Genomic DNA, 26701 nt, shown 5'->3' on the forward strand with positions numbered 1-26701 from the left:
ACTGTTGTTAGAAGATATAAAATGGGGACAAAGCTCTCAAGGAGTTAAAGAATCTCACCTCCCATATTTTTGGAATTCCCTTATATTTCCCCCCATTAACTGGCACTCAACTGGCATGGAATATTCCACGTTTCCCGAAACCCATGCAGTTCTTATAAGGCCATTTGCCCTACACTTTGATTAATCTACAAACCATGTAATCCTATTCAGAGTGACTCCAGTCTAAACTCACTGATTTCAGTGGGTTTTGCTGGAGTAACCCTGGAATAGGATTGTGCTGTAAATAACATCTTTTGGCGGGTGAGGGGTAGAAATCCCCTGAATATGTAGAACCCCCCTTTCCTTTTTGGCACATGCCATAGCTTTGTTGCAACCCACTTTTAAATATTATTGTCAAACGCATATATACTAATTCACATTATAAAAACAAACCCTTTCCTGCTGGAATCCTGATGCATATTTATTATCAAAGAAAGCCCAGCCTCCATGTATCACCTTGTTTTCCTTGCAGCATTCAAGTTCATGTTCTAGCTGTGCAATCTGCTTATTCAAGTGATCTGTTTCTTGATTTTTCTCTTCAAGCAAGGACTTGAGAAACTGGAGAAGAGCCAAGTCACTCTCCCCTGGACTTTGACTCCTGCTAAGTTTTTCAGTGTTTTCCTAAAGAAAAGAGTTGAAAACAATGAATACTTGTAATTGGCCTAAGATCACCCAGTGATTACATGACAGTGTGGGGATTTGAACCCAGCTCTCCTAGATCCTACTCACTTTCAATTTAGATGAATAAGTCAGGATTATAGATCTGGAATTAAGAAAGAAATCAGACCTACTTTCAGGTATGCATTTTCTTCTTGAAGCTGGATTATTCTGGACACATAGTCTCTTTTTTCAACTTCAAATTTTAAGCTAAGGTGTAAGATTTCATCATTTTTATTTATCAAATCCACTTCAAATTGTCTGATTTGTTCTAACATGTCTGCAACCTAAAATAAAGCAAAAATAAATTATTATTTTTTACAAAACACACATCTGAAGAAAAATGCTCTTATTCTTCTATCAACACAACTGCAGCACGCCACACATGACAATTTAGACACACCACTGCCAAAACCTGAACAGTGAAAAAACAATTTCTTAGTGAGACGAAGAAAACGTTTATTCTAAAAGTTCAAACTAAACAGGGGGGCTTTGTTATGACAAAAAAAAAAAACCCTAAATTTTAATCTGCCTCAAGACTGACCCCAAGAGTATCTAGGATCTTGAACCCCAGGTGCTTACAACAGAATAGCCCACTCATTCCCATTCCACATTGGACCACCTTGCCAAAATTTATCTCATTTTAAAGAAAAACAACTTGGATAGGAACAACTTTCTGTTCTGATAGTTCAGAGTTATTTACAGCTACTTGTGGCAGGAACTTCATAATATTTTTGTTCTACTGGAACAAAGTGAATCTAGTGACCACAGGTTAACCTCCACTCACTGTAAGAAACCCCCAAGTATTTCTGCCATGCTTATATCTCTGCTGTGATTTAGTGTGTCCATCTAACTTGAATCATATGCCTTAATATAACCCAGATGCTTTCGTTTGACACCCCAAAGCTGATTTCCTACTGTTGTATTTTATTCATACCAACCTCCCCAAACACTTCTCATCTCCTCTCCCTTATTGCCCTCTATTTCCCTTCATGTTTGTTTTCCTTCGTTCCCATATCTTCCCATCCCTTGATGCCTGGACTGTTATCTCCATATTATGACTTCTTTTGAACTGTGCCTGGTTCAAGTTCCCAGGGAAGGGGGATCCCCCTCAAGCCCCTATATTCCCTACCCTATGCTTTGTGCATTAATTCTGACTATGCCTTCAATGTAGATGCTTGCATTTCTAATGAAGAAACTTTAATTCAAAGAATTTGCTTATTCAGAATCGAAGTCTCTCTCACACACACATGTCCTGTTACTGCAAAGAACTCTGCTCATGTTTCAAAAAATCTTCTACTATTATTAGATAAGTATAAGTAATCCAGTTAGATCCACTTTACTGAACTGTCTTTTTAAAATACTTTTTTGCTTCATTTGTACATTACATTTTCTGTTACTCTCTTCCCCCACTGCACAGATGTTACATAGTTTTCCATAAGGTTTTTGTCTAGATCAGGGGTCCCCAACGTGGTGGCCGCCAAATGTTTTTAGGAATTAAGTAGGGCCTGGTAGGGATTTTTTCCAGCAAGACTTCTGGCTAACTATTAGAAATCGGATTGACTGGGCAGATTTTTTAAAAATTCTGTTTTGGCATCTGCTGCCACAGAAGCACAATCTACACTACATTACAGAAGTTAACCTGCAACAATCATTTCATGGCTGGCCTCACCTCCTGCAGCAGCCATTCTGTGGCAGCCACACTGTGTCAGAATCCCAAATCTGCCCAAGGGCTCAAAAGGGTTGGGGGCTCCTGGCTGAGATGTTCTCAGGTGTTTGTTAAGTGGTTCTTTCCATGACACTCTTTGTCTTAGGGAGTTTCCCAACAATGACAGGCACCATATCATCTTCCTTCTGTCACTTAGGTTTTCCCTAATGTCTGCGTTAACCTAACATTACAGCATTCCAACTCATGATATGTAAATGGGAAAGAATCTGTGCACCAGATAAGCATGCAGAATATAAAAATGAATGAAACCCCACTAAGACCAATTATGCACAGGGTGGACTGCCCGAACTGGCAGCGACAGGACTTCAGGGCAAATCCCCGATTATACCCGATGTCGCCACCATCCCGAGCGCCGCCGAGTCCTGTCCCAACCCAGGTCCTCGGAAGGCCCGTGGTAAGGGAACGCAGAAGAGCTGCTGCTGGTCCTGGAGAGGGCTAGGTCTTATGCCCCCAAAGGGCTTTTTGCTATTTAGCAGAAACAAATGTCAGAAAAACCCAAAGCTCTAAGATATCAGTACAGCCAGCAAACCATACATCATCATCATCAAAAGATATAAAACGCCAACTGTCTAGGCATGCAAACTTCCAAAAACCCCTCAAATGAAAACTGGGTAATACACAACTTTTATAGAAGATCTGAGTATGAGTACAATCTTAAAAAGGATTTTTTTAACTTCTAAGTGACAGAGTCAGTACTATCAATTTCCCCCCACCGGCCCTTTAACTATTTTTCTTTTAACTTACTTCTCTCTTTTTTGTTAGAAGCTCTTCTTGCGCTTTTAACTCTCCTTTTAACATATGATCCACGTCCCCTTCTGGAAGCACTCTGTGCCTGATTTCATCCAGTTTGGATTGCAAAGTAGAAATCTGAATCAAATAGTTGTACTGCTGCTGCTGCAATGCTTCCTTATCCTATAGAAAAGGAATACAGGAATAAATACACAAATGATTATTCCGCTGAATGACATTTGCCCATGTGTTGCGCTCCTATCCTGATCTTTGTCAGCCCTGCAATCAATCTCCATTCTTTGATGTGGGGATGAATCCACAGTGCTATTATGGTTCAAATTCAACCATTATACTTTTGATTGATATTCAGCTAATCAGAATTCAACCTGAAAAAGAATTGCACTATTTTCCTGACCATGTATTTTGCGCAGCACTGTAGAGAATTACCACAGCATTTTTACAAATACCACTTAGGAATGGTTAGTCCACAGAATGTTACTTCTGGAAGTTATTACACAAGAGAGCCATTTTTAAGGTCCATACGCATTCTAATCTATGTGGCACTTTCACCTGAAGGCCAGATGAAAGGCAATTCTTGTGTCCTTCATAAAGTCTTTCAAAGGCAGTTATAACTGAATCCTTATACGATATGTGGTATCTGGCTCTGCCTAACATTGGTCACAATGAATTAATTTTGAAAACATTTAATAATCTGTAACTTCATATTTTATTTACCACTCTATTTTAATTTAATTATCCCTTTTCAAAAAGGAAATGGTATTATAACAAATGAAAATATTAGGAATTGTTTGATACGATTTTCCGAACTGTACATGATTTTTTATCTGAAAAGAGAACATAATACTTAAACCTTAAAACAATAATCTGCACTCAGTTATCAACTGATTTCTTAAATAAACAAATCAAGGGCAAGAAAGACAATAGTTATAAAAGATTAATAATTCTATTTCTAATAAAATCTATGTTGTCTAAATTTTGTATCAAAGAACACCTCCTCCTGTGAAGTAACTAAACACAGGATTCATACTTCCTATATCCAAATTCACACTATATCCACAAATGTCCAAATCATCCAAGAAAAAGGAAGAACAAAGTTGAAGCCCAGCGTTACCCTTTAAGACCAATATTTTATTCAAGTTATAACCTTATGTGTGCAAGCACACTTCGTCAGGTATCTGTAGAAAACAGGGTTGCACTTACCTGTAACTGTTGTTCATCAAGTGGTCTTCTGTGCAGTCACACATGGGTTCTGTGGAATCACAAGCCTGCCACGGAGAATTAACTAGCCAGCTGAAAGTTAAAAAAGCTCCCAAGAGTGCTGGCCCCTCCCCTCACAGAGTGACTTTCCTGCCCAAAGTCACATGATGTGGGAGGAGCCAACACTCTCCCCTCAGTCCTCTGCCCTTGCCACTCAGCGGACAATCAATAATCAGCGGCCCAGCGGGGATGGAGGGAGGGTTGTGTGACTACACAGAAGACCACTCGATGAACAACAGTTACAGGTAAGTGCAACCCTCTTTTCATTTTCGTGGTTTCTGTGCAGTCCCACATGACAGACTAGCAAGATCACTCACCGACGGAGTTGGGGTGGGCTATGCACGGAGTATTGATTGTAACACAGCCTTTCCCACTGCTGAATCTTTTCTAGCATCTACATCGAGAGAATAGTGGCGTATGAAGGTACTGGGCGTCGACCAGGTAGCCGCTCTACAAATGTCCATCACAGGAAGATGAGCTGCAAAAGCCACAGACGAAGCTTGAGCCCTCGTTGAATGAGCCGTAAGACCCAGCGGACAATCCAACCCCGCAGACTTGTAAGCGTGTGTAATTGCTTGCACAATCCAGCGTGAAATGGATTGTGACGATGCAGCCTTACCCTTCTTCACACCACGAAAGCACACAAAAAAGGATTTATCCTGTCGAAATTCTTTTGTTCTGTTCAAATAAAAAAAGGATTGCTCTACGAACATCGAGAGTGCGCATTTGTTTTTCAAAGTTAGAAACGGGGTTTAGAAAAAACACCGGCAAAACTAGGGATTGGCCCAAATGAAACTTTGATACTACTTTAGGCCGGAACCCTACGCTAGGGCGTAGAATGACTTTATCAGCAAATATCTGTAGAAATAGGGGTTCCGAAGAAAGAGCCGCCAGTTCTCCTACCCTTCGAGCCGAGGTTATAACAGTTAGGAAAGCAACCTTAAATGACAAAAATTCAAGGTCCGTGGTTGCCAACGGCTCAAAGCGTTTATGTGTCAATTTGGATAACACAAGCGACAAGGACCACTGTGGAACAATAGGCGATGTCGGTGGGTACAGGTTTTTCAATCCTTTGAGGAAGACTAAGGTAAGTGGATTCGAAAATACAGATTTGCTGTCTATCTGGTCGTGAAAAGCAGAAATGGAGGCTAAATGAACTTTAATAGATGAGTTTGAAAGACCTGTTTCTTTTAATTCAGTCAAATAAGACAAAATCATTCCCACAGAGCATGAAGCTCTAGCCCAGTGGTCCCCAACCTTTTTATCACCGGGGACCACTCAACGCTTGACAATTTTACTGAGGCCCGCTGGGGTGGGTAGTTTACTCCTCTACTCTCAACCACTGCCCTAATGCTTTCTGATTCTGGTCGCTATGGTAATGTTTAAACATCCCTTCAGCCGTCTGCAATCAAGTGAGCGCTCCTAAGTGCTGGGACTCCGGGGGGGGGGGGGGGAGCCGAGGCAGCACTTCTGATCAGGGAGGCGGGGTGGCTGGGGCGGGGGAGGGAGGCACAGCCGTCGGCATGCCAGCGAGCGCAGGCGCGGAGATCGGATCATTGATGAAGTAAAGGGCCGGGGGGGGAGGCATCCTTCGTGGCCCACCTCCAATTAGTCGATGGACCACATGTGGCCTGCGGCCCACAGGTTGGGGATCGCTACTCTAGCCCACAACACGAATCTCTCCCATTTAGAAGTATAAGACCCTCTGGTGGAAGGCTTCCTAGCAGCTTCCAAAATTTCATTTAATTTAGAGTTTACCAAACCCTGACTTTCCATGCCGTGAGGTGGAGAAACTGGGGATTGGGGTGTAAGAACTCCCCCCTTGACAGGAGGTTGGGCTGATCCAGAAGGTGAACAAATCGACCTTGTGACAGACGGAATAGGGAAGGAAACCATGTTTTTGTGTCCAAAAGGGAGTCACACAAATGCACTGTTGTCTAGAATTAATTTTGATAACACGTGGCTTATCAATCCGAAGGGTGGGAACACATAAAAAAGGGATCCCTTCCAACAGTGGAGGAAGGCGTCCCCCAAAGACCTGGGATCCATGCCTCCCCTGGAGTAGAAGCAACGACATTTTGTGTTTTGTTCTATGGCGAACAAGTCTATTGTCGGACATCCCCATTGGGAAAAAATTGGCTCCAAGTAAAGGGGATTGAGAGACCATTCGGTGACCTGATTGACATCCCTGCTCAGAGTGTCTGCCCATGTATTTAACTCCCCTGCAACATGAATTGCTGACAAGTTTGTGTGGTTCTGAATGGCCCAGTTCAAAGACTTGGTGCCTCCCTGCTTTTTGATGTGATAAACTGCCGCCATATTGTCGGAGGCCACAAGTACATGTTTTTCTTAGAGTAAATCTGAAAGGGAAACAAGAGCAAGTCTTACTGCCCATAATTCCAACAGATTAATATGTAGTTTTGCTTCCCTTATGCTCCAACAACCACTAACAGAATGGTGATGGCAATGTGCACCCCAATCTTCGAGGGATGCATCCGTGTAAAGGATTAAATCCCTTTATGCCAATAAAAGGTTACTGACTAAAGGATTAAATCCTCCTGAGGAATTCCCAAGGGAAGACCTTGCAATAAGTTAGCTGGGGAAGTCCACCAATGTAGGGAACGAGCAACCCAACGTGGAACGGAATAACACTTCCAGCTTCTGGCAATGTGAGGTTTGCATACTGACAAAAACCAGAGCTGCAGAGGTCTCATCCGGAGCCTCACATAAGGCGTAACCGCAGAGGTAGAAGCCATGTGCCCCAATAAAACCTAAATTTGACGGGCGGACTGGGACCCGAATGATTTTATCTGTAAAGCTAAGGCTGACAATCGGGAAGCGCGAGAAGGTAGCAAAAAAGCCATCCCGCGTTCCCCATCTAAAAGTGCTCCGATAAATTCCAAGGAACGAACAGGCATCAGGTGGGATTTTTTAAAATTAATGTTAAACCCCAAAGAATTTAAAAGTGCGACTGATATTGAAATTGAAGATGAAATTTCTTGTGCAGAATGGCCTACCAGGAGCCAATCATCCAAATAAGGATAAATTTGAATGCCCTGCCTCCTAAGATGAGACATCACCACATTAGTAACCTTGGTGAAAATTCTGGGTGCGGATGCTAACCCAAAAGGGAGTATGGTAAACTCATAGTGGTCTCCCCCTGCACAAAAACTCAAAAACCTCGTGAAATTGGTATTGATAGCAATGTGAAAATAAGTGTCTTTAAGGTCCACCTTGGCAAACCATAAACCCTTTGACAAAAGAGGAATCAACTCTGTAAGGGAAAGCATATGAAAACGCTTAGTTTCAATGTACTCATTAAGAGAGCGCAAATCCAAAAACAGGCCTTTTCCCCCCGTCTTTCTTGTCAACCAGGAAATATCTGGAATAAAAACCAGGGGTAGAAGGTGAAGGTCCCAAACATCTCACTGCACCTGAATCTGTCGGGATTGCGAGTCCCTGCCAGGGAGACTTTGCCCATTACGGCCACCTCCCCTTCTCCTATTCTGCTGTTGGAAGTGAGGAGTAGCAGAGAAATCAGTCGATCTAGGATCGAATTGTTTAAAGGCCTGTGAGCAGAAAGTTGGGCGACCCCAACATTTGGGATTGATCAGAGGAGGAAGAAGCAATTCCCAGGGATTTAGCCTGCAGTTTGTACTTCCTCATTCTTTCAAGGATCTTATCCATTTGCACTCTAAATAGATCCCCTCCTTCAAAGGGTAGGTCTTCCAATGCAGAGCGAATATCTGCAGCTAAGGTAGAAGACGGTAGCCAAGAATACTGCCTCATAACTACGGAGGTACCCATAATTCTGCCCAGGCAATCAACTGAATGCCTGGCCACTTTCACCTGCTGTTTTGCTAGGTCTTTGCCCTCTGAAAGAAGGGCTTGCACAAAAGCCTTCTGATCTTCGGGCACATTTACCAAAAAGGGCTCCAATTTATCCCATAAGATGGCCTGGTAGCGACTCATAAGAGTCTGCAAATTGGCCACCCTGATGCTCATGGCGGAAGATGAATATATTTTACGCCCCATCACATCCAGTCTTCTGCCCTCCTTGTCTAGTGGAGCGGAATGCTGGTCCAACTTGCCTTTACCCGGCAGGATGGCAGAGAAAATAGATGCCGCCTTTGGGTGATTAAAAAGGAAGGAGCAACCTTCCTCCTGCACTTTATACCCAGTCAGAACACTTTTTTAAAAGTGCCATAATAACAGTAGATTAAATTATTCGCAGTTTTGGAAAAAAATTTCCCTCACAGAAGTCTCCTCAGAAAAATGATCTCGCAGAGTCAACAAGCTAGTGTCCTTCTCCTGCAGTGACAAAAAGAGGACTGAGGGGAGTGTTGGCTCCTCCCACATCACGTGACTTTGGGCGGGAAAGTCACTCTGTGAGGGGAGGGGCCAGCACTCTTGGGAGCTTTTTTAAACTTTCAGCTGGCTAGTTAATTCTCCATGGCAGGCCTGCGATTCCGCAGAACCCATATGGGACTGCACAGAAACCACGAAGATGAAGATACACACAAATTTATACCTTGAATAAAACTTTGTCGGCTGTAAAGGTGCCACTGGACTCAAATTTTGTTCTGTCGCTTCAGACCAACCCTCCTAAATATATTCTGTTTTATGTTCCTAAAAATCTCCACTTAGAATATGAAGCCCAGTAGGTCATGAAAGGAAAAACATTAATTGATATCTACTGCTTCTTAAATAACCAAGTCCATACAAAGTCATTAGTCTTTACCCTACATTATTAAATTCCTTCAAGCCATTTAAAAGAAAGTAAAAAGATTACTTGTTTCCATTCGGCTTCCAGTTTTGTCATTTTCTGTACTTCTTGGGTCAGGTGGCTAATATTCTTTGCCTCTTCTCTATTTGAGCACTCCAGTTCTTTCACCCTAGCTGTCAGCTTTTCTATTTCTTCATTTCGAACAGCAAGTTCTTTATGCATTTGCTCTCTTTCCAAGAAAAGCTTATTGTAATCATCTGTTCTTTCTTTGATCTCCTCATAGAGGGATTCGACCTGTAAGCACAGATTCATGGAGACATTCGATTATTGTCCTAATATTTTTAAAGGGGTCTATATTGTATCGGAATATGCAAGATCTGTGTGCATGACTGAACAGAACATGAAGAGTGTCCTGCAGGGGCTATTGTGTGTTTAGCATAATTGGAGCAGGAAATTCCTGATTGTCAGGGGGCCTGCACCCTGACTCGCCTGAAGGACCCCTCCCCCGGCCTAGAAGTCCCCCGACTGAACCCCAGGAATCTGGAAGGCCCACAGAAAAGATGCTTTGAGCAGGCCACAATCCCTCACCTGCAGAATGACAGCAGCAGACACGCTCTGGAAGAGGCTAGTGGACCAGCCATGGCCAGGACAGAGCCCAGCCAGATGACCTCCCAAGAGCGTCAGGGACAGGTCTGGGAGTGGCATATGAAGGTCGACGACAGGGTCAGGAGTTGAGGGCTGGCAAGGCACTGTGGTTCTGGGCAGGGCGCAGCTCATCGGCCCAAAGGGTGGGACCAGGAAGTGGAAATGGCACAGATGGGGGAGTGGGGACGTGCACCCTTTATGCACTACGGGGGGGGGGGGCTCATGGGGCAGAGGAAGGCTGAAAAGGAGAAGGATGTCAGCAGTTGAGGAGGAAGTGGAACCTGGGGATAGTGAGAAAACTATCCTGGGCCGGGGGAGTAAAGATTGTCGTTTACTGGCAACCATTCCCATTCTGAGACCCAGTAAGCTTCTCTGATGGTTCCCACCCACCCCCTCCAGGTTTGGAGTTTTTTTTCCTTGCTTACAGATACGATGATGAAGAAAAGAAAAAGTCTGACTTCAGAAAGCGCCCCTTCACTTTACTTCCAGACAGGAGAAGCTGGGTGAATCCAACCCATCGTGTTTTACTTACCAATACTCTGGACTGCCCAGAAGCCTGGTTTTTTTCTGTTTGTTTTAATTCCTTTTCTAGCTTCTGAATTTCCTCCTGAAATTCATCCCGTTCATGCTCTCGTTCAACTGCTTGTTTCTGTCAAGTAAATCGGCATCAGTTAAGAAAAATATTTTCATTTGCAGAATTTAAGGAACAGAACAAGAAAATAACACTATTTTAAGCTTACAAATTAATTGATAATGAAACTAATACTTTGTCCCTGCAACCACAAACAAAGCGATTAATTGTCTTACATCCATGAAATCCCGTTGACTCTTCAATTGTCTTTCAAGGGCTTGGATCTGCTGTTTTAAATCAACAACTTCTAATGACATGGTCACCATCTTTTGATTTTTGTTCAGCTGTTCTTCAAGCTCCATCTCTAACATTTTCAACTGAGCATTCAAGGTGGAGCAGTCCTTTTCTGCCTGACACTGCAGTTCTAACTTTGCTTTTGAGAGCTGTTCAACTTCCTTCAGTAAGTCTAAAGTGTAAGCAGAGATTATTTTCAGAGTAAGAATGTAGTTTTAAAAAATATAGACCAAAACCCAGTATCAGAGCAAGTAGGGAGATCACGATGCCCCTTCAGGAGCTAAGCCTGGATAAACTTTCTTTTTTCAGAGTTGCTTCCAACAGCAGCCATTGCTGCTGGAAAGATGCAAGACAGGAAAGCTCCTTCAGCTGGGTGGGTTTAAAACATCTGCTATTTGGCTCCTTCCCTCCCAGTGGCACTGACCACTCCACCCATTTACTATGTACCCATCTTGTAACTTATCTGGTGCCAGAGCTTGTTGATTTTCCTCTCTGCCCCCTTTTGCTTTTGTCTCATGTGTATAATATGAAAGCAACAATTTAGAAAGTTGCAATAGCACAAAGCAGAACGTCAATACGTGAATTAAATTATTTAATAAAAGCTGGAGGCTGCTATATTCATTTCTTTCACCAGTGTAACAAAGAAGATACTTTTAGTAGTATAGATCACTGGAAGGAGGCCTTTAGGGGATATCCACAGATTTTCCCTACGCAAATGCCTACTTAAGAAATTTCATTCTACATTTCTGAAGTACCATATTGAGTGATCAAATGCTTGCACTCTATTTCACAAAAGTATTTGGGCATGAACCTAAAAAACCCAGTTTAGGGCAGGCCCCAAACAGAACCAGTGAATTTGGTTCCCTCTTTCTCCTGCTTGCTGCTACTGGGAAAAAGGGGTGCGGGGAATCACTCAGGAAAGGCTAAATGATGGGAAGTGAAACAGGAATGAAATGGTTGGCAGCCATTTTGACCTAACAGTTGACAGGGGAACCCCGTTCTATGTAGCTGCTAGGGTTAAATGATCCTAAACAGCTGGATTGAACCGATCAAAAGCCCGTTAAAGTTTTGGGGAAGGTGCTTTCCCTGAACACTGGTTTGGAACCATCCCAAGTTTGTGCCAAATTTTGCCTTGTGAGCCCGTTTGTGCCCATCTCTAACACCAACTATAATTTTCCCTTAAGAAATCATCTCAACACAGCTAAATTTATAATGGAAATCTTTTTCCTTTGGTCTACTTCTCAAGCCATTCTCAACCACATAATACAGCACCCTATTTCTTACCAATTTCCCTCTCTCCTAAATTGGCAGTCAAAGCTTTCTTTTGACTTATTATTAACTTCTGCTCCTCAATGCATCTTGTGTGTTCCTGGGTTAGGTCTCGGAACTGTGTTTTCAGGCTCTCCAGTTCTACAACAAGACGGTGCTCAGATTCCTCTTTTAGATGCAAGGCTGCTTCCAAGGCATCTCTCTCTGCCAAGCAGCCTTCATAGAGCCCTTAAATCCAAGAGGGACATGAATTATATCAGACATCAAAAGTCTTTAGGTAAAGCAGTATTACAATCTTCAATGGGTAAAGGGGAAAAAAATCAAAATATATTGATAGTTAATAATCCTGTGAGCTTTAAAAAACAGAAGTCAGATTTCTCAATTTTTATTTCCTACTATTTACCAGATTAAATGTATTGATGTTTTTAATTCCTGGGTTTTGGAGCTGTTGTCTTAAGGACTCACGAAACATGAATACAGCCAGAAGGGGGAGAAAGCACACCTATGCGTGCATGGCTCATCGGGACCCAGACACCATTTCAAATATTCTTATAAAATACCTTGGCCCGTAAGAAAGCACTCTTACCTACAGAGATGAGAATCAAACCATCTTAAGCTCAAGATCTAAAACCGGGTATGTCTCTGGATCTAGTCTAATGCAGACTCATTCAATCAAGCAACAGCTTATTACGTCTCAAGCTTAGCAAGGGCTTTTTAGTAACAAAAAAAGCAGGAAGGAACAGAGAAGACTTCTTGGCCATGTCTCTCTGCCCCCGCTCCCAAACCCTACCTGTTACTGTTCTTTTGGCCCAGTACTCTCAAACAGCCACCAAGAGTTTACATTTAAGCAATAAACAGAAAGCTACCCATATGACAGAGGTTATACAGTTATTTTAGAATATTTCTGTATTCTTACAACTGCAGTCAAAAATCTAGTGACCCTGTATGTAACTCATCCATCTTCATTGCTCAGTGGCCTAGAAGTCTCAGCAGTTGGAGAAGCATCAGCTCCTGTCTGTTTTCAAAATTCAGGGCAGTTTAAAGGTATGTGGTCAACAGATTCACTGCACTTAATGTTGCATCTGCATGTACTCTCTGAATATGGAATACCGATGTAACTATCTGATAAGACTGGAGATGGTAAATGGTTAAGATGTGGCAACCTTAAAGACAAGTCTATATTTAGGTAAGAAATAACATAAATGCAAGAAATAAATTACAAAAATACATTGGGGATGTGAACTGGTAGGTGAATGCCGTGATGCTTAAGCAAATTCTCCTTGACCTTCTTGATGTACTTTTATAATCCTGATGTTTCAGAAATCAGATGATTTCCCTACCTCTTGCTTTATGAAGCTCCAATGCTAACTGATTCTTCGCCGCACTCTCTTCATTCAGACATTCCATTAGCTCATGGTGCTCCTTAACCACTCGGCATGCTTCCCAATTCCTACAGTTAAATTCCTCTTCACTCTGCATACAGGTCAAATATATCTGAATGTTTGCTTCAGTTTCAAAAGATTAAATAATTTAACATTCTAAAAGTATGCATTGTATTTCCCTATCAGTTTTAATGTGTACTACCCACTATTTTTGTTAGTCACCCGTATGATGAAGTAGTTTGGTTATCAAAACTGATGTGAAGCAACCTTTCAATCACTGTCCGAAAATCTAACTTTAAATGAAGTTTTTTTGTTCACTGGTTTTATTCATGTGAATTGCAATCTCATATTCTACTGGGAACAGGTACAGACATTTAGAACAAAGCCATACGATCTTTTGTGGGGATGTAACCCCGGCCAGAACAGGTTGTATGCCTGCTTCTGAATTAGCATTACTGCTAATAAAATGTTGACATCATGCCTCCATTTTGGTTGGCCTCTCTATTTGCCCTTTATCATAATTTCATGACCTCATTTCTGCCATTCATCTCTACATGAGGCTAATGAAATACCATTTTATTTACAGCATAAAAGTGTAAATGATGACACAGAAAGGGCAAGACTAGAGTAAACAGTAAAAGAATTAACTCTAAGTCAGTGGTAATACCTTGGGAACCACACGTGCCTATTTGACTTGTTATCTATGGCTCTTCTGATCACTGTTCCCCAATGTAACAGAACAATTTTAGAGTCCAGATCTCGGAAGCTAACCAGGTTTAGTATTTGGATGAGAGATTACCAAGGAAGCCTAGGGCCTTTACACCAACAGACAATGGCCTCTGAACATCTCTTATCTTGAAAACCCTATGATCCCCACCACTTCCTTTCCGTTGTCTATATAAGGGAAGAAGGTCCCTAGGAGGGTCCATCATAAGCTCCAGTCACACATGAACTATCCATAAGTGTGGCTACAACATATAATTAGATTGCTATATGTTAAATTAACTAAATGCAAAGATAGCATTACTCGTTTAGTTGACTCTGCAAGCAGCAATATCAGCTTTTCCACAGCCGTATGCACAGAATGACAAATTTTATGGATCCTCTCTTCATTTTCAAATACCAGGTCTGGGTTTTCAAAAATACTTTCGCATAAATGCTCACTCAGTTCAGACATTTCATCAGACAACAAAGTTTCAAAGCTTTGTTCAGGCAGAGTTTCATCAAAAACTTGACCTATTAAAAAAACAGATTGATTGTAATAATGTTCTAATTCATTCCTTTTTTAAATACCACTCCCCAAAACAATCATACATTTTATGAAATATATACATTTACATTATTTAGAAACAAGTTATCTAAGAACTGAATATATCACTACATCATAGAATTTTACTTCCAAACAATTAGGTACTTATAGAACAAGGTGGAAAATATGTCAAATAATTTCATAAGAAGCACATGAAAAACTTGGAGACAAGTTCCTTCTCCACTCCCATTCTGGCAAGGCCTTTCCCTCTGGAAATTCTAGAACTGCAACATGGAGAGCTGGCTTATTTTCTATCTCTAGAGGTTTCAAAACAGGTATTTTTTAATGGCATACCACTGCAACCTCCTGTGCTTTTGTTATCACACAAATGACAAACATGGTCCGAGCAGTTGCAATTAACTAAACTTTTGAAAGGCTGTTATTCTGTGTGTTTCCTAAACATAAATGCCACTAAAATTCACTATCCAATGGGAATTTGTGTCAGATATCCACAAAGAAAAAATATATAAACATTCTAAACTCTCAGATAAGACAACGTTTACTGCCTACAGGGATCATGCGGTTGGTTGAGGCCAGGGCGTATGGTTGAGGCCAGCGCAGACCCCTGGGATTTCAGTCTTGGATCCCCAAGGTCCATCAGCCCAGCTCCCTCTCTCACTGGCATTTGACGTTATGGCCTCTGTCTGAACAAGGCGTGACTGCCATTGTTTTATTGTGCAATTGGGAAATTATGGGATTTTATTGTATTTTAATGTTTTTATCATGTGAACCGCCACAAGACCTGTCAAGGAGAGGTGGTATACAAATTTAAAAATAAATAAATACATAAATACAAGAAGGAATCCTAGTGTGTCATCCTCTCCCTCAAATTATGTTTCTCAGATGAGCAATAAAGTAATAACTGGGGAGAGAAGGCTTTCAGTGTTCCCTTGCTTTCAGTGTTATCCCAAGAAGAAGCCAACCAAGAAAAACTTCTGGCCAGGATCTAGAACATATTCTCATGTATTAATGGAAGAGAAAAACAGACTCGCCGTAATCATCATCATACCGCCCTTCAAATAATGTGCTGCTCTAGCCCTCACTGGGGGACATGTACCCAACAGAGTGATGGCAGTCCCCAACTGAGGACTAATCAGAGGCTCTTTTCTGCACCCCTGCTCCCCCCTCCTTCTCCATGATGTTTCCCGGCATTTACCATGAAGAGGAAAAGCAGCCAGGAGGTAAGCTCAGGAGCTGGGGATGGATGTTCAGCTGCACTCTGCCACAGCTGTCCCAAACTCCCCACCCTTCTGGCCGCTGAGAAAGGCCCTCCAAGTGCAATCCATCCCACTAAAATCTTCAGACATTGCACGGCACTGGCTCTATGGCACCCTCCACCTAAACTGTAAGGCAATTTTGGAATGCAATAAGAACACTGCGGCAATACATCAGAACTGTTTTTCAAACTACCTTGGTGAACCATCTCACTTTTCTTCATATCCCCTTTCTCCATCATTTTTTGAGAAAGTATCGTTTCTCCAATTCTACTTTGACTCTCTCTTGAATCTTCAGGTGCCAGAGTGTCCTCAAGACAAAGACCAGCCTTCTTGCAGATAAGGCCTTCTATCTCTTTTGTGGCTTTCACCATTATCAAAAGTAATCTTAAAGCCTGCTGATTACATTCTTGCAGCTTTTTCCTAAAAAACAACAGAGGTAAATACATAGCTATTCCAGAACTCTTGCAGCCCCAAAAGGCCACAGCAAGTCACCTGTGACAATGAATTCCACATGGATGGTATGAAAAACTCCAGAGGAGTAATCACATAATTCTGTTGTAAACACAAAATAATGTCTTGTACCACCACCTTAAAAACAACAAAGATACTGACCGTTCATTTTTAGAAAGTTCAATATCAGATCTCAACAAAGCTATTAAAGCTTCTCCTTCTTGGTTCTCTCTATCCCGCTGCTGTAAGTTTTTCAGTTCAGCATCAGCCTTTTCCATCTCTCTGCTTAAAATTTTAAGTTTTGCCTCCAGCTGGGAGAAATCAAAAATAAAGTATCACTTTTGCTCAAGCAGTTTTCTTCAGCAGATATCCTTTCATTGTGCTCTTCAAAATACTGTAGTCTTACTTACTGTATTTGTTGTTAACAAATCCCACACAACACAGAAAGAAAAAAAACACTATTTAAGTAGAAATTAGCAGGAAAAACTGAAATATGATATGGAGTGGTGTCCAGTGTAGTAGCTCCAAGACTGATCCTGGACTTGGCAATTTCATCCTAAGTGACCCCTCAAAACAGGATTGCCTCAATGGGAAAATAGCATGCCCATCTCAAACATGTGACTGCAGGGAACAAAATAAGCCTTCACCTGAGCACAACTGGCACAGATGCTTCTCAGCACAGGCACTGAGCAGATCTCTCAGCCTCTGCAGGGAAAGAGACGGACATGACCCAAGGCCTTATTACCAAACATTCCAGAGAAATACTTAAAACATGAACGACAACAAGGCCAATTGGCTCATCACTGAGACGCATGAGCACTTTCTAACAGGTACTCAGATGTGACCCAACAGAGAATGTCTCTTTAATCAAGAGAACCCTGAAAAGCGGAGCAAGGTATCACACATGAGGAGGTAAGTTACCAGATTCTTGCAAGCAGGAGCTGGGGCGCACACTGGGCTATGAGCTAAAGGCTGGGGCTGTATTCTCAAAGGCTAAGAAAAGGGGAGGTCTTGTAAGTCACAGACAATATCTGAATCAATAGTCCCAACCAATACAATGTCATTCTCTTGACACTGCTCTAGTTTTCAGGTCATTTCTCTGATTACCCCTTAGGCATGAAAGCCTCAGTATGAAGTAATTAAATGTATATATATTTTGGAACACGCCAAAGTTATCTTTCGAAGAAAGCTGAAGTGTGACCTTTTAAATTGTTTCTCTTTCCTTCTCTTAACCAACAAACTCCCAGAAATTCTTTTTTTTCCTCTTTATTCTCCCTTTTCTAGTAAATCGTGCTGATTTTAGTAAACATATGCTGTTATATAGCTGTGTTTGAAGCTTAATAATATTTATGCTGCTTTGCAATTAAAACTTTTAATAAAATGTTTACTGATCACTCAGAATCCCCGACCAGCCTTGTTTTTACTTACTGTAAGAAGCCAAGCTGCAGGATGCCTGTGTATAAATAATAGAACACATACTCGATCCCCCCAACCTATATGATTTGATGGCTTGAACTCAACTGGCACCCCAGGCAAATTTAATTCAGCTTCAACTAGCCTCCTACTTGAAATACCATCACTGCTATTCAGGTCCCTAGATCTGCCCACAGACTACAGACTACACACTGCCACGCCTTTTGGTTTGGCATTAACTTCCCTCGCAATGTTAGCGTGAAATATTATCTTGCTTTCTTCCTTTTGGAGTAGCTATCTAATACTCTTAGCTGCCTAGGCATTTTAAGAGAACTAGAAGTTACATGAATACATGTCATCTATAAAACCTCAGTCTCTCTCACCTTGCCTGGACTGGTAAATCAAGTACTAGCAGTAGAACATAATATATCTTTAGTAGAGAATGAGAGACAGAAACTGCTTTATGTGCTTCTAGATGTGAGCCACTGTTAATTCAAAATGAACATGACCTCCTGCACCCCTTTTTGTCCCAGAGAGAAAACCTGATCCCCACACATGCAGCATCAATGGGGCAAGGTGGTTCTTCAGTTACAAATGCAGAACATATGCAGAAGCAAACTCAAAGTTAACAAGAGTTTTACTTAGAACTCCAATCAAATTTGTAGAATTCTCACCTGTTGTTTGTCTGAGTTTTGCTGCGCTCTTTCTCTCTGAAGCTGTTGCCAATGTTCTTTTTCCTTCTGAATCTCTGCAACATGAAGCTCCTGAAACTCCTGCATTGCTTGTTTATGCTGCTCCTCCATATGGAGGATTTCTGCCCGTAACAAATCCAAAGATTTATGATAATCGTGCTCCAATAAACATCTTTGTTTTTCCAGCTCTGCACTTAAATCTTCCTGCATAGTTTTCAGAGGTAAAACAAAAGCCCATAATTACAGGCAGTTCTTATTTCCAAGCAGGCAAATACTTACTGTACCAAAATCCCATAAAACCATATCACTTAAGCTTTTTTAAATGGGAGATTTAAGACATCGCAACTCAGCTCTGCTGTTCTGTTTACAGACTGCGTATCTTAGAAATGAAAAGCAACAACTTCTTGTTTGCTAAAAAGAGCAATATATACAATACAATAAACCTTTATTGGCATGTAAAACATTACATGAAGTTAAGAATGATATTTAGATTAACACACAGAGGAACCCCAGGCACCTGAACAACAAAAGTTTTTGGTGACACATACCAGCAAAGCTAGACAAGGGATTTTATCCACTGAATGGAAGTGGAAAGGAGGTGATTTTCTATAGGAGGGAGACTTTCCTCATCCTACCACAAAACTATGTAGGAACTGGACTCTTATATCTTTTCATTTTGCTTTTCATGAATTTATTCTACACAGCTTTGAAACTAAAACTTCATTCCATCATTACTGCAGAATGACCATTCCAGTACTTTAATCCATTCAAAGTTAGAAGATTTTTTATTATATTACCTACTAGGGGCAAAGCCCATTTCATTCAGGAATACAACGGGCGCTAGATTGGGGTGGGGGTGGGAAAACTCAGCGGACGGCTTCTCCCTCTTCCCAGGACCTGGAAAGGCTGCAGGCAGCTGTTAGGGAGCTCACTGGCAGGGACAGCTCTCACGTGGTAGGGATCTGCAGCCTCCGAGCCTCAGAGGGAATGAAAGGATTAGGGGGTGGTCGGGTGGGGGACGGAAAGCCATTGGGCTGGCCGCTGGACAGATAGGAAAGCCGGTTGGAAGAGGAGGCACTGAGTGGCACTTAAGACATGAGACCAGCTCCTCCTCCAAACCCTTTCCAAAAATATTAAGTGGAACAGATAATTACTACTCAGTCTTTTGTTCTTATCACTTTATTCAATTATGCCACTCTGTTTCACAGGGGAAAATATGTCGGCTGCTTTCGACACCGTGGACCATGAGATATTGGGCCACCGCCTCGCCGGTACGGGGATACGGGGTACAGCCTTGCGCTGGATACGCTCCTTCCTCCAGAACCGGACCCAGAGGGTTCTCCCCCACACTATTTAACATCTTCATGCGCCCTCTGGCCCAGCTGGTACGGAGTTTTGGGTTGGGCTGCCATCAGTACGCTGATGACACCCAGCTCTATCTCCTCATGGACGGCCACCCAGACTCCCCCCCGGAACCATTCGCCAGATGTTTGGAAGCAGTGACAGAATGGTTTGAGCAGAATCGCCTGAAACTCAACCCCTCCAAGACGGAGGTCCTGTGGCTGGAAAGTAGGGGGCGGGAACAGGAAGCGCATTTACCCACCCTGGCAGGGGCGCATCTTACCATCACGTCCCAGGCCAGAAACTTGGGTGTGACCATTGATGCCTCCCTGACTATGGAGGTGCAGGTCAGGAAAGTAGCCGGCCAGGCATTTTTCCATCTTCGCCAAGCTCGGCTACTAGCGCCCTACCTGTCCCCCGAACACCTGGCCACTGTGATCCATGCAACGGTCACCTCCAGATTAGATTTCTGTAACTCGCTCTACGTGGGCCTACCCTTGTCCCTGATCCGGAAACTCCAGCTGGTACAAAATGCAGCCGCTAGGGTCCTCACCGGCACACCTTGGAGGGCCCACATCCAGCCTGTGCCGAGGCAGCTGCACTGGTTACCAATTGCTGTCCGGATCCGGTTCAAGGTTCTGGTTCTAACCTTTAAGGCTTTACGCGGGCTGGGACCCACATACCTGAGGGACCGCCTAGTGCCCTATGCCCCCCGCAGGGCTCTGCGTTCTGCGAGTGAGAATCTTCTGGTCGTTCCCGGCCCTAGGGAAGCACGCCTAGCCTCGACCAGGGCCAGGGCCTTTTCGGTCCTGGCCCCCACCTGGTGGAATGAGCTCCCGGGTGAGCTGCGGGCCCTGCGGGACCCTTTAATGTTCCGCAGGGCCTGCAAGACGGAGCTCTTCCACCAGGTCTATGGTTGAGGCTGGGGCTGCCGGGGTACATCGACTGCTCTCCCCCGGGCTTCTTGAACATCATTGACCTCCTTCTCCTCCACCCCCCCTTTTTTTAGGAATGGGGGTAGGAAGGGGATCTATTATTGTGCTGCCATGTTGTGACATTTTAAAGTCTTTTAATGGGAGTTTTAATGGGTTTTTTAAGACATTGTAACCCGCCGCGAGCCATTTGGGAGTGGCGGGAAATAAATCGAAATAATAATAATAATAATAATAAAATGTAATCTAATTAGATGGGCCTAATGTCACTATCAAACATGCTGCTCAATCAACTAAAATGATACCAAATTAAAACCCAAGGGCAATCATTTATGACTCCTACTTACTTTATGAGCTTCTTCCAGTTCAGCAACCATTATTTTAAGTTCTTCCACATGAGCTGTAGCCAGTTCTATTTTCAGATTTTCTTGGCAAACCTGCAGCTCCTCAGAATGTTGACGTTTCATCTTCGCTAGGTTTTGAGCCAAAAGCTCTTGACTTGCTTTATCCTGTTTCAGTAGCTGTTCTTGCAAATCGACCTGTAAACTTTCAACAGTTTGTCTGTGCTCGTCCCGTAGCAGTTGAATTTCAGACAGATATGTAGACTCCAAAGTATCCAAATGTGATAAATGCTTATCCTCTAGCTCTGTCATTTGGGTTTGATAATTTTTCTGCAGATTACCTATGCTTGTTTCTAAACTAATCTGGTGTTCCCTTTCTAATGAAGATTTGAGAGTCTCAATTTCAGCTTGGTGCCGTGCCTGCAGATCTGCTGTGAGGCACAAAATTTGCTCCCCATGCTTATGCTCCAACTCTTTCCTTTGAGAAACCAGCTCACCAACATGCTTTTCTCTCATTTCCTGAAGAAGAATGTCATGTTCTTCAGTGAACTTTTTAGTCATAGCTTTATTGTCTTCCATAAACCTAGATTTTCAAGAAAACAGAAGGAAAACACTATCAAGAAAACTAAAAAAAGAGGGGGGGGAAGAAAGACCTCAAACACAGAAATGTGATTTTAAATTTAAGGGCACTTTTCCACCCAATGTTCTTTATATTCCCAATTGCCTGAAATGGCAAAATAAAAGTTCCATTTAAATGCCAAGGACAAATCTGGATGCTTGTAGCAGGCAGAAAGTTGTCTGGCTGCTTTGCTCAGACACTCTCATCCCCCACCCCCTATATGCAAAGACTGAGTTTATTTCCTCCAAAAAATCTGGGGTTCTAACCCTGAATTAAACATGAAAAGTTAACAGTACAGCACTATCAGTACCCCATCAAAAATTGCTTCTTGATCTGTTATCCATGTGGGGTCTTTCTGCAGTTTACAAAGCAGGCCTTGAACATCTTCTATGAAAGAGAAAAAAAACCCGCTCTGCAAAGTTTGATAAATATGTACAAAGATCTGTATTCAAGGTTTAGGCCAACATTTCCAGCATGTATCTTAAATAGTTACTGTTAATAACTTTGAGGTTTAACGATGGGCAGAAGAAAGAATAGTGGAGTTGATTAATTTAATACCTGGTCTTGTTGATCATTATCACAGATGTCAGTAAAAATGGTGACACCAAATCTAGGTTTGCAATAGTATTCATCAATGATATATTTATGTGCTTCCACACACTTAACAGAGTTTCTGTTCAGTGAGGGGCTCAGTGGAAGAACCTCTGTTTTGCGCTCAATCCCTGGTATCCCCAAGTTAAAAGGACCAAATAGGAGATGATGTGACAGACCTCTTCCATGAGACTCTGGAGAACTACCGTCAGTCTGAATCAACAGTATTGACCCTAATGGGCTGATCCAGAAAATGGAAGCTTCATGAATGTGCATGTGATCTAGTTCTTTCCACAGCACTCAGCAACTACAAAACCCTAAAGCTCTCACAGGCTTGAAAAACATCTTGTTGTACAAGGAAAGCTATTTTCAGGCCTTACTGCATGTTTTGGATCTTGGTTCTAATTACAAACCTGTTCTGTGTATCCTCAAGTTTAGTGGCGCATTCCTCTTGGAACACATGCTTTGCTTTTTCTAACTCTGTGGCCATGAGAGCCTTAGCAGAGCTTAGTTCAGTGTCATACTGAGCCAATGTCTTCTGCACATTGGCTAAATTATTCTCCAGTTGCTGGACATTGTTCTGCTTCTCTACTAGAGAATTCTCTAACTGTGCGATTCTAGCAGCTTGCTGCTCTTGAAGGCAAGTAATCTCAGCTTTATGAAGCTCAAGCTGCTTTTGCAAGGCCTGCTTCTCGTATTCTGCCTTGCTTTCATGCTCTTTATACATCAGTAACTTTTCTTCAGTCTTTATGTTCAAGTCCTCCCACTTCAGTTTCCACTCCTCAGCTTTTGCTTTATGAATTTCTTCTATTTCTTGCACCTCTTCTCTAGCTCTTCTTAATTCATTCACATGATCGTCCATCAGCTTACATCTCATCTGTGAATATGACGCAAAAATGTTAAATCACCAATGGAAATTTCATTGAGCCAGATAGCCAGTTCTGCTATAATGCGGGTAGATGTGTTCCTGGCCACTACTACTTCACAGATAATTGCCTTGCAGCAATGTGATTATAGTGAAACAGGACGTGAAAAATGTCTGGATACTTTCATCCCACCTGCTAGATTAATAATGCCTGTGCTATTGTACCAAAACGGTAATGACTGGGGACGGGAATGGCAAACTCCCCTGTATTGAGTCTGCCAAAAAACACTAGAGGACGTCACCCCATCACTCGGTGCTTGCACAGGAGATACCTTTACCTTTTATTGTGCCAATATCAATTACAGTGTAAAAACAGCAATCAAAGTCTTAAACAGGAAGTTTGTTGTAGATAGGGGAGAGGGAGGATTTAATGAAACACAGGAGGAGGACTGCTTCCTGTGAGCGGGAGAGGGTGGGCTGAAGCTTGCAATAATGGAAGGGGAGGAGAGTACCAAGGATGCTGGAACCCTCTCATTACTTCCACCAGGTTTTACAGCTGTTGCTAAATTGCACTGCAAAGGAATTCTGCACATTTACAGATAAGTGCAACACTGTTTTCATAATTTTTGTTCTGTACAGTCCAACATGGAAAATAAGCAATCTGGTTTACCAGGGGGTGGGGTGAGCTATTTTACTGAAATATTGAATGCAGAACTGCTGTCCCCATGGAAGTCTCCCTTCTGGAATTCACATCCACAGAGTACAAACCAGGCTGAGGACCAGGTTGCTGTCCAGCAAGTATCAGCCAATGGAATGAATCTTTGGAAGACAGCAGATGTAGCTTTGGCCCTCTTGTAGTGTACCTTTATCTATAAAGGACAATCCACCAATGCCAGTTTTGTGGAGACAATCCATATGGGATCCCATCTAAGTCTATTCCATATATCACCTTGGCATTGGGTTATGGCTCCCTCTTGCCACTTCCCCTATGGAGGTTGTTGTTGGGGGGAGGGGTGGTTGACTTATAATGCCATGTTTTTACTTTGATGTTCGTACTTTTATGTCCTTCTTTGATTTTATTGGGGGGGGGTTACTGTTGTAACCCACCACGAGCCAGTTCCGAGAGTGGCAGGAAATAATAACCCAAATAAATAAAAATAAATAAATGAACTATCCCTGCAACGAGCACTCCAGCCTGAAAGGGTAGCATCTGTTGTTATAGAGACCTGTGGGGAAAGGAACCCAAACGGATCACCAGGTGGAAGGTTAGCTTCATTGGTCCACCATCGTAATCCCCTTAAAGCTATTATCAAGGATAGAGAAATGCTGGATCTGAGAATGAACAGTGTGGTACTGTGGCACCAATTTTGTGTGGCACCAATTTTCCAGTGTTCTCATCCTGAGCCAAGCAAATGGGACCACAAAGGTGGACGAGACCATTAGACCTAAGAGTCTCTGAATGATAATAGCCTTTTGAAACCTATTTGAGATAGAACGGTTAGCTGGAATTGTTTAGATAATGGCTTGTCACTTGGTAAGAAAACTCTAGCTAAAATGGAATTTAGCCAAGCACCAATGAAAGATGCTTGCTGAGAGAGCATGGGCTTGGGTTTTCTTCAATTAACACAAAAGCCCAATCTCTGACAGATCTCCAAGGCTATTGACATCTACATTTTTAATTTGAGTCCAGAATGGGCAGTAAACAGCCAGTTGTCCAAATAAGGACAGAACATTCCTGGGACCTTAAATGAGCTGCCTCCATACATTTTGTAAAGACTCAAGGAGCGGGGGTCAAATAAAAAGGAAGGACCCTGTACAGGACTCCCTGAAACAGAAACTATAGGTATTTCCTATGTTCAGGGTAACTAGCAATGTAAAAGTACACAATTTGCTCCCCTATCGTCACTGTTCTCTCCACCCAACATCTCTATCCACAATACAGAGATGATAAATGCAGACTTCTTACAGGGCAGTTTATGGACCACTTATTAGAACTTGCACTCAAGTAAACATGTCATTTTTAGATCTAAATGAAACTGGACTGAATTTAAAAAATGCCTTTTTGCATGCAAAAGGACTCCTTCAGTGAGTGGAAGAATACTTTTAACTCCAACCAGGAGTTGGATACATTTAACTCCAACCTTATTACAGTATATTTCCACATTGCACCAACCTGTTCTAGCTTGTCTTTCAAAAGAAGTTCCTCTTGTATGCTCATTTCCTTCAATTTAGAATTTTCTCTCCTTAAGTTTTCTATTTCTTCTTGTTGTGTGGAAATAGCAGACTCCTTCTCAGCTTCAAGAACATCAAATTTAACTTTGTATTCGTTTTCGATTGCTACAAGTCGTTCTGTTACCTCTGTTTCTATTTGACGTGCAGCATCTTGAGCGCTTTGTAGGCGGACTTTGGTCATTTCTAAAAATGACAGGACATTTAAGGGACAAGATGGGAAGGTATACAAAACCTTGTCAATTCCAACAGAAGAAAATTAAGCTTGTTTAAGGTACTACATAAAAAGCTAGGACTCCTTGATTTCAATACAAAATAATAAATACCGTATTTGCCAGCGTATAAGACGCCCCCAAACATTTCCACTCAAAATATAGAGTTTGTTACATTACATTACAGTACCTGTCATTGTCACCATTGTACGGCCGCAAACTGATACTCTGTAGCTGAAAAAAACTGTATGATTATACTTGAACAATTGTGAAAAGAGGACTGATCAGAGTCACTGAGGATCAGGTTTTCGAAAACGAGTATTGTACCGGAACTTGTTTTTACTACTTATGTGACTTCTGACACCAGCGTTAAAAGTGACGTTTCAATGCCATCATCGGCCTGTTCTTCGTCACTCCTTCTCCAAATTGTTGGCAACCTTATTTCAAAGGGAAGAAGAAAATACAATATGCAAAACACAGTGCTGTAGCTCCCTTGACGGCTGAGACATTGTAATGCAAACAAGTGTGCATATTCAAAATACCATTCAAGTAGGAATGCCAGCTTGACTGCGACATACATTTTCAAACAGGAAAATGCAAAGAATGGTGGAACACATCTACAGCAAAGCCTTGGGAACGTGGTGTCTTAACTTGATACTCTTCCTTATAAATATCATATTGTCAAAAGTTAACAATTTTTCACCTCTGAGGTGCTCCTCTGAAAGCTTGGCACGGAGTTGTTCAAGTTTTAAGCAATGTTTTGTATTCAGTTCTTCAATTTCATGAGTGTATCTATCAGAGAGATCCAACTTCATCTTTAATAGATTCTCTTGGTATTGGAGTGTGAGAGAAGAGCTTAACAACTCTAGCTCTCTTTTGTGCTTTTTATCCAAATGCAACTGTAAACAGGACAGTTCTTCCTAAAGACAACATGCAGAAATGAAAGAATATCAATTTAAACTTTCAACAATTTGTAATAGTCACATGACAGCAATTGTTCAGGAAAAGACATGCTACAAACACTCTCTTATGGAAGTCCTAGCAAATAAATTATCATTATTATTACTTAGTGACAAACTAAAATCCTTGAATTTGAGTTGCAAGGGAAAGGAAGAGACCCAAAAGGCAAAAGGGTCAAAATTGGCAGAATAAAGGAAGAAGCAAGGCAACC

The 26701-nt window shown here is 42.0% G+C and overlaps 1 protein-coding gene across 8 annotated transcripts in view; it reads right to left on the reverse strand.

Annotated features, from left to right (window-relative positions):
* Positions 1 to 26701, reverse strand: part of PCNT (pericentrin) — a 93292-nt gene that overhangs the window by 43087 nt on the left and 23504 nt on the right. For 6 of the 8 annotated variants that reach the window (XM_077316682.1, XM_077316650.1, XM_077316691.1 and 3 more), the window contains exons 12-27: positions 26234 to 26450; positions 25263 to 25504; positions 22638 to 23101; positions 21021 to 21597; positions 18383 to 18604; positions 16458 to 16606; positions 16039 to 16265; positions 14347 to 14555; positions 13278 to 13410; positions 11953 to 12165; positions 10611 to 10840; positions 10336 to 10452; positions 9225 to 9452; positions 3170 to 3337; positions 831 to 983; positions 433 to 660 (exon numbers count right to left, since the gene is read on the reverse strand). In XM_077316682.1, the coding sequence (XP_077172797.1) occupies positions 433 to 660; positions 831 to 983; positions 3170 to 3337; positions 9225 to 9452; positions 10336 to 10452; positions 10611 to 10840; positions 11953 to 12165; positions 13278 to 13410; positions 14347 to 14555; positions 16039 to 16265; positions 16458 to 16606; positions 18383 to 18604; positions 21021 to 21597; positions 22638 to 23101; positions 25263 to 25504; positions 26234 to 26450 (3777 nt within the window). The remainder of the gene's footprint in view (positions 1 to 432; positions 661 to 830; positions 984 to 3169; positions 3338 to 9224; positions 9453 to 10335; positions 10453 to 10610; positions 10841 to 11952; positions 12166 to 13277; positions 13411 to 14346; positions 14556 to 16038; positions 16266 to 16457; positions 16607 to 18382; positions 18605 to 21020; positions 21598 to 22637; positions 23102 to 25262; positions 25505 to 26233; positions 26451 to 26701) is intronic. The other 2 variants (XM_077316707.1, XM_077316700.1) reach the window with 1 other exon arrangement.

This window comes from Paroedura picta, chromosome 1 (assembly GCF_049243985.1).
Source record: "Paroedura picta isolate Pp20150507F chromosome 1, Ppicta_v3.0, whole genome shotgun sequence".
Classification (NCBI taxonomy): Eukaryota; Metazoa; Chordata; class Lepidosauria; order Squamata; family Gekkonidae; genus Paroedura; species Paroedura picta.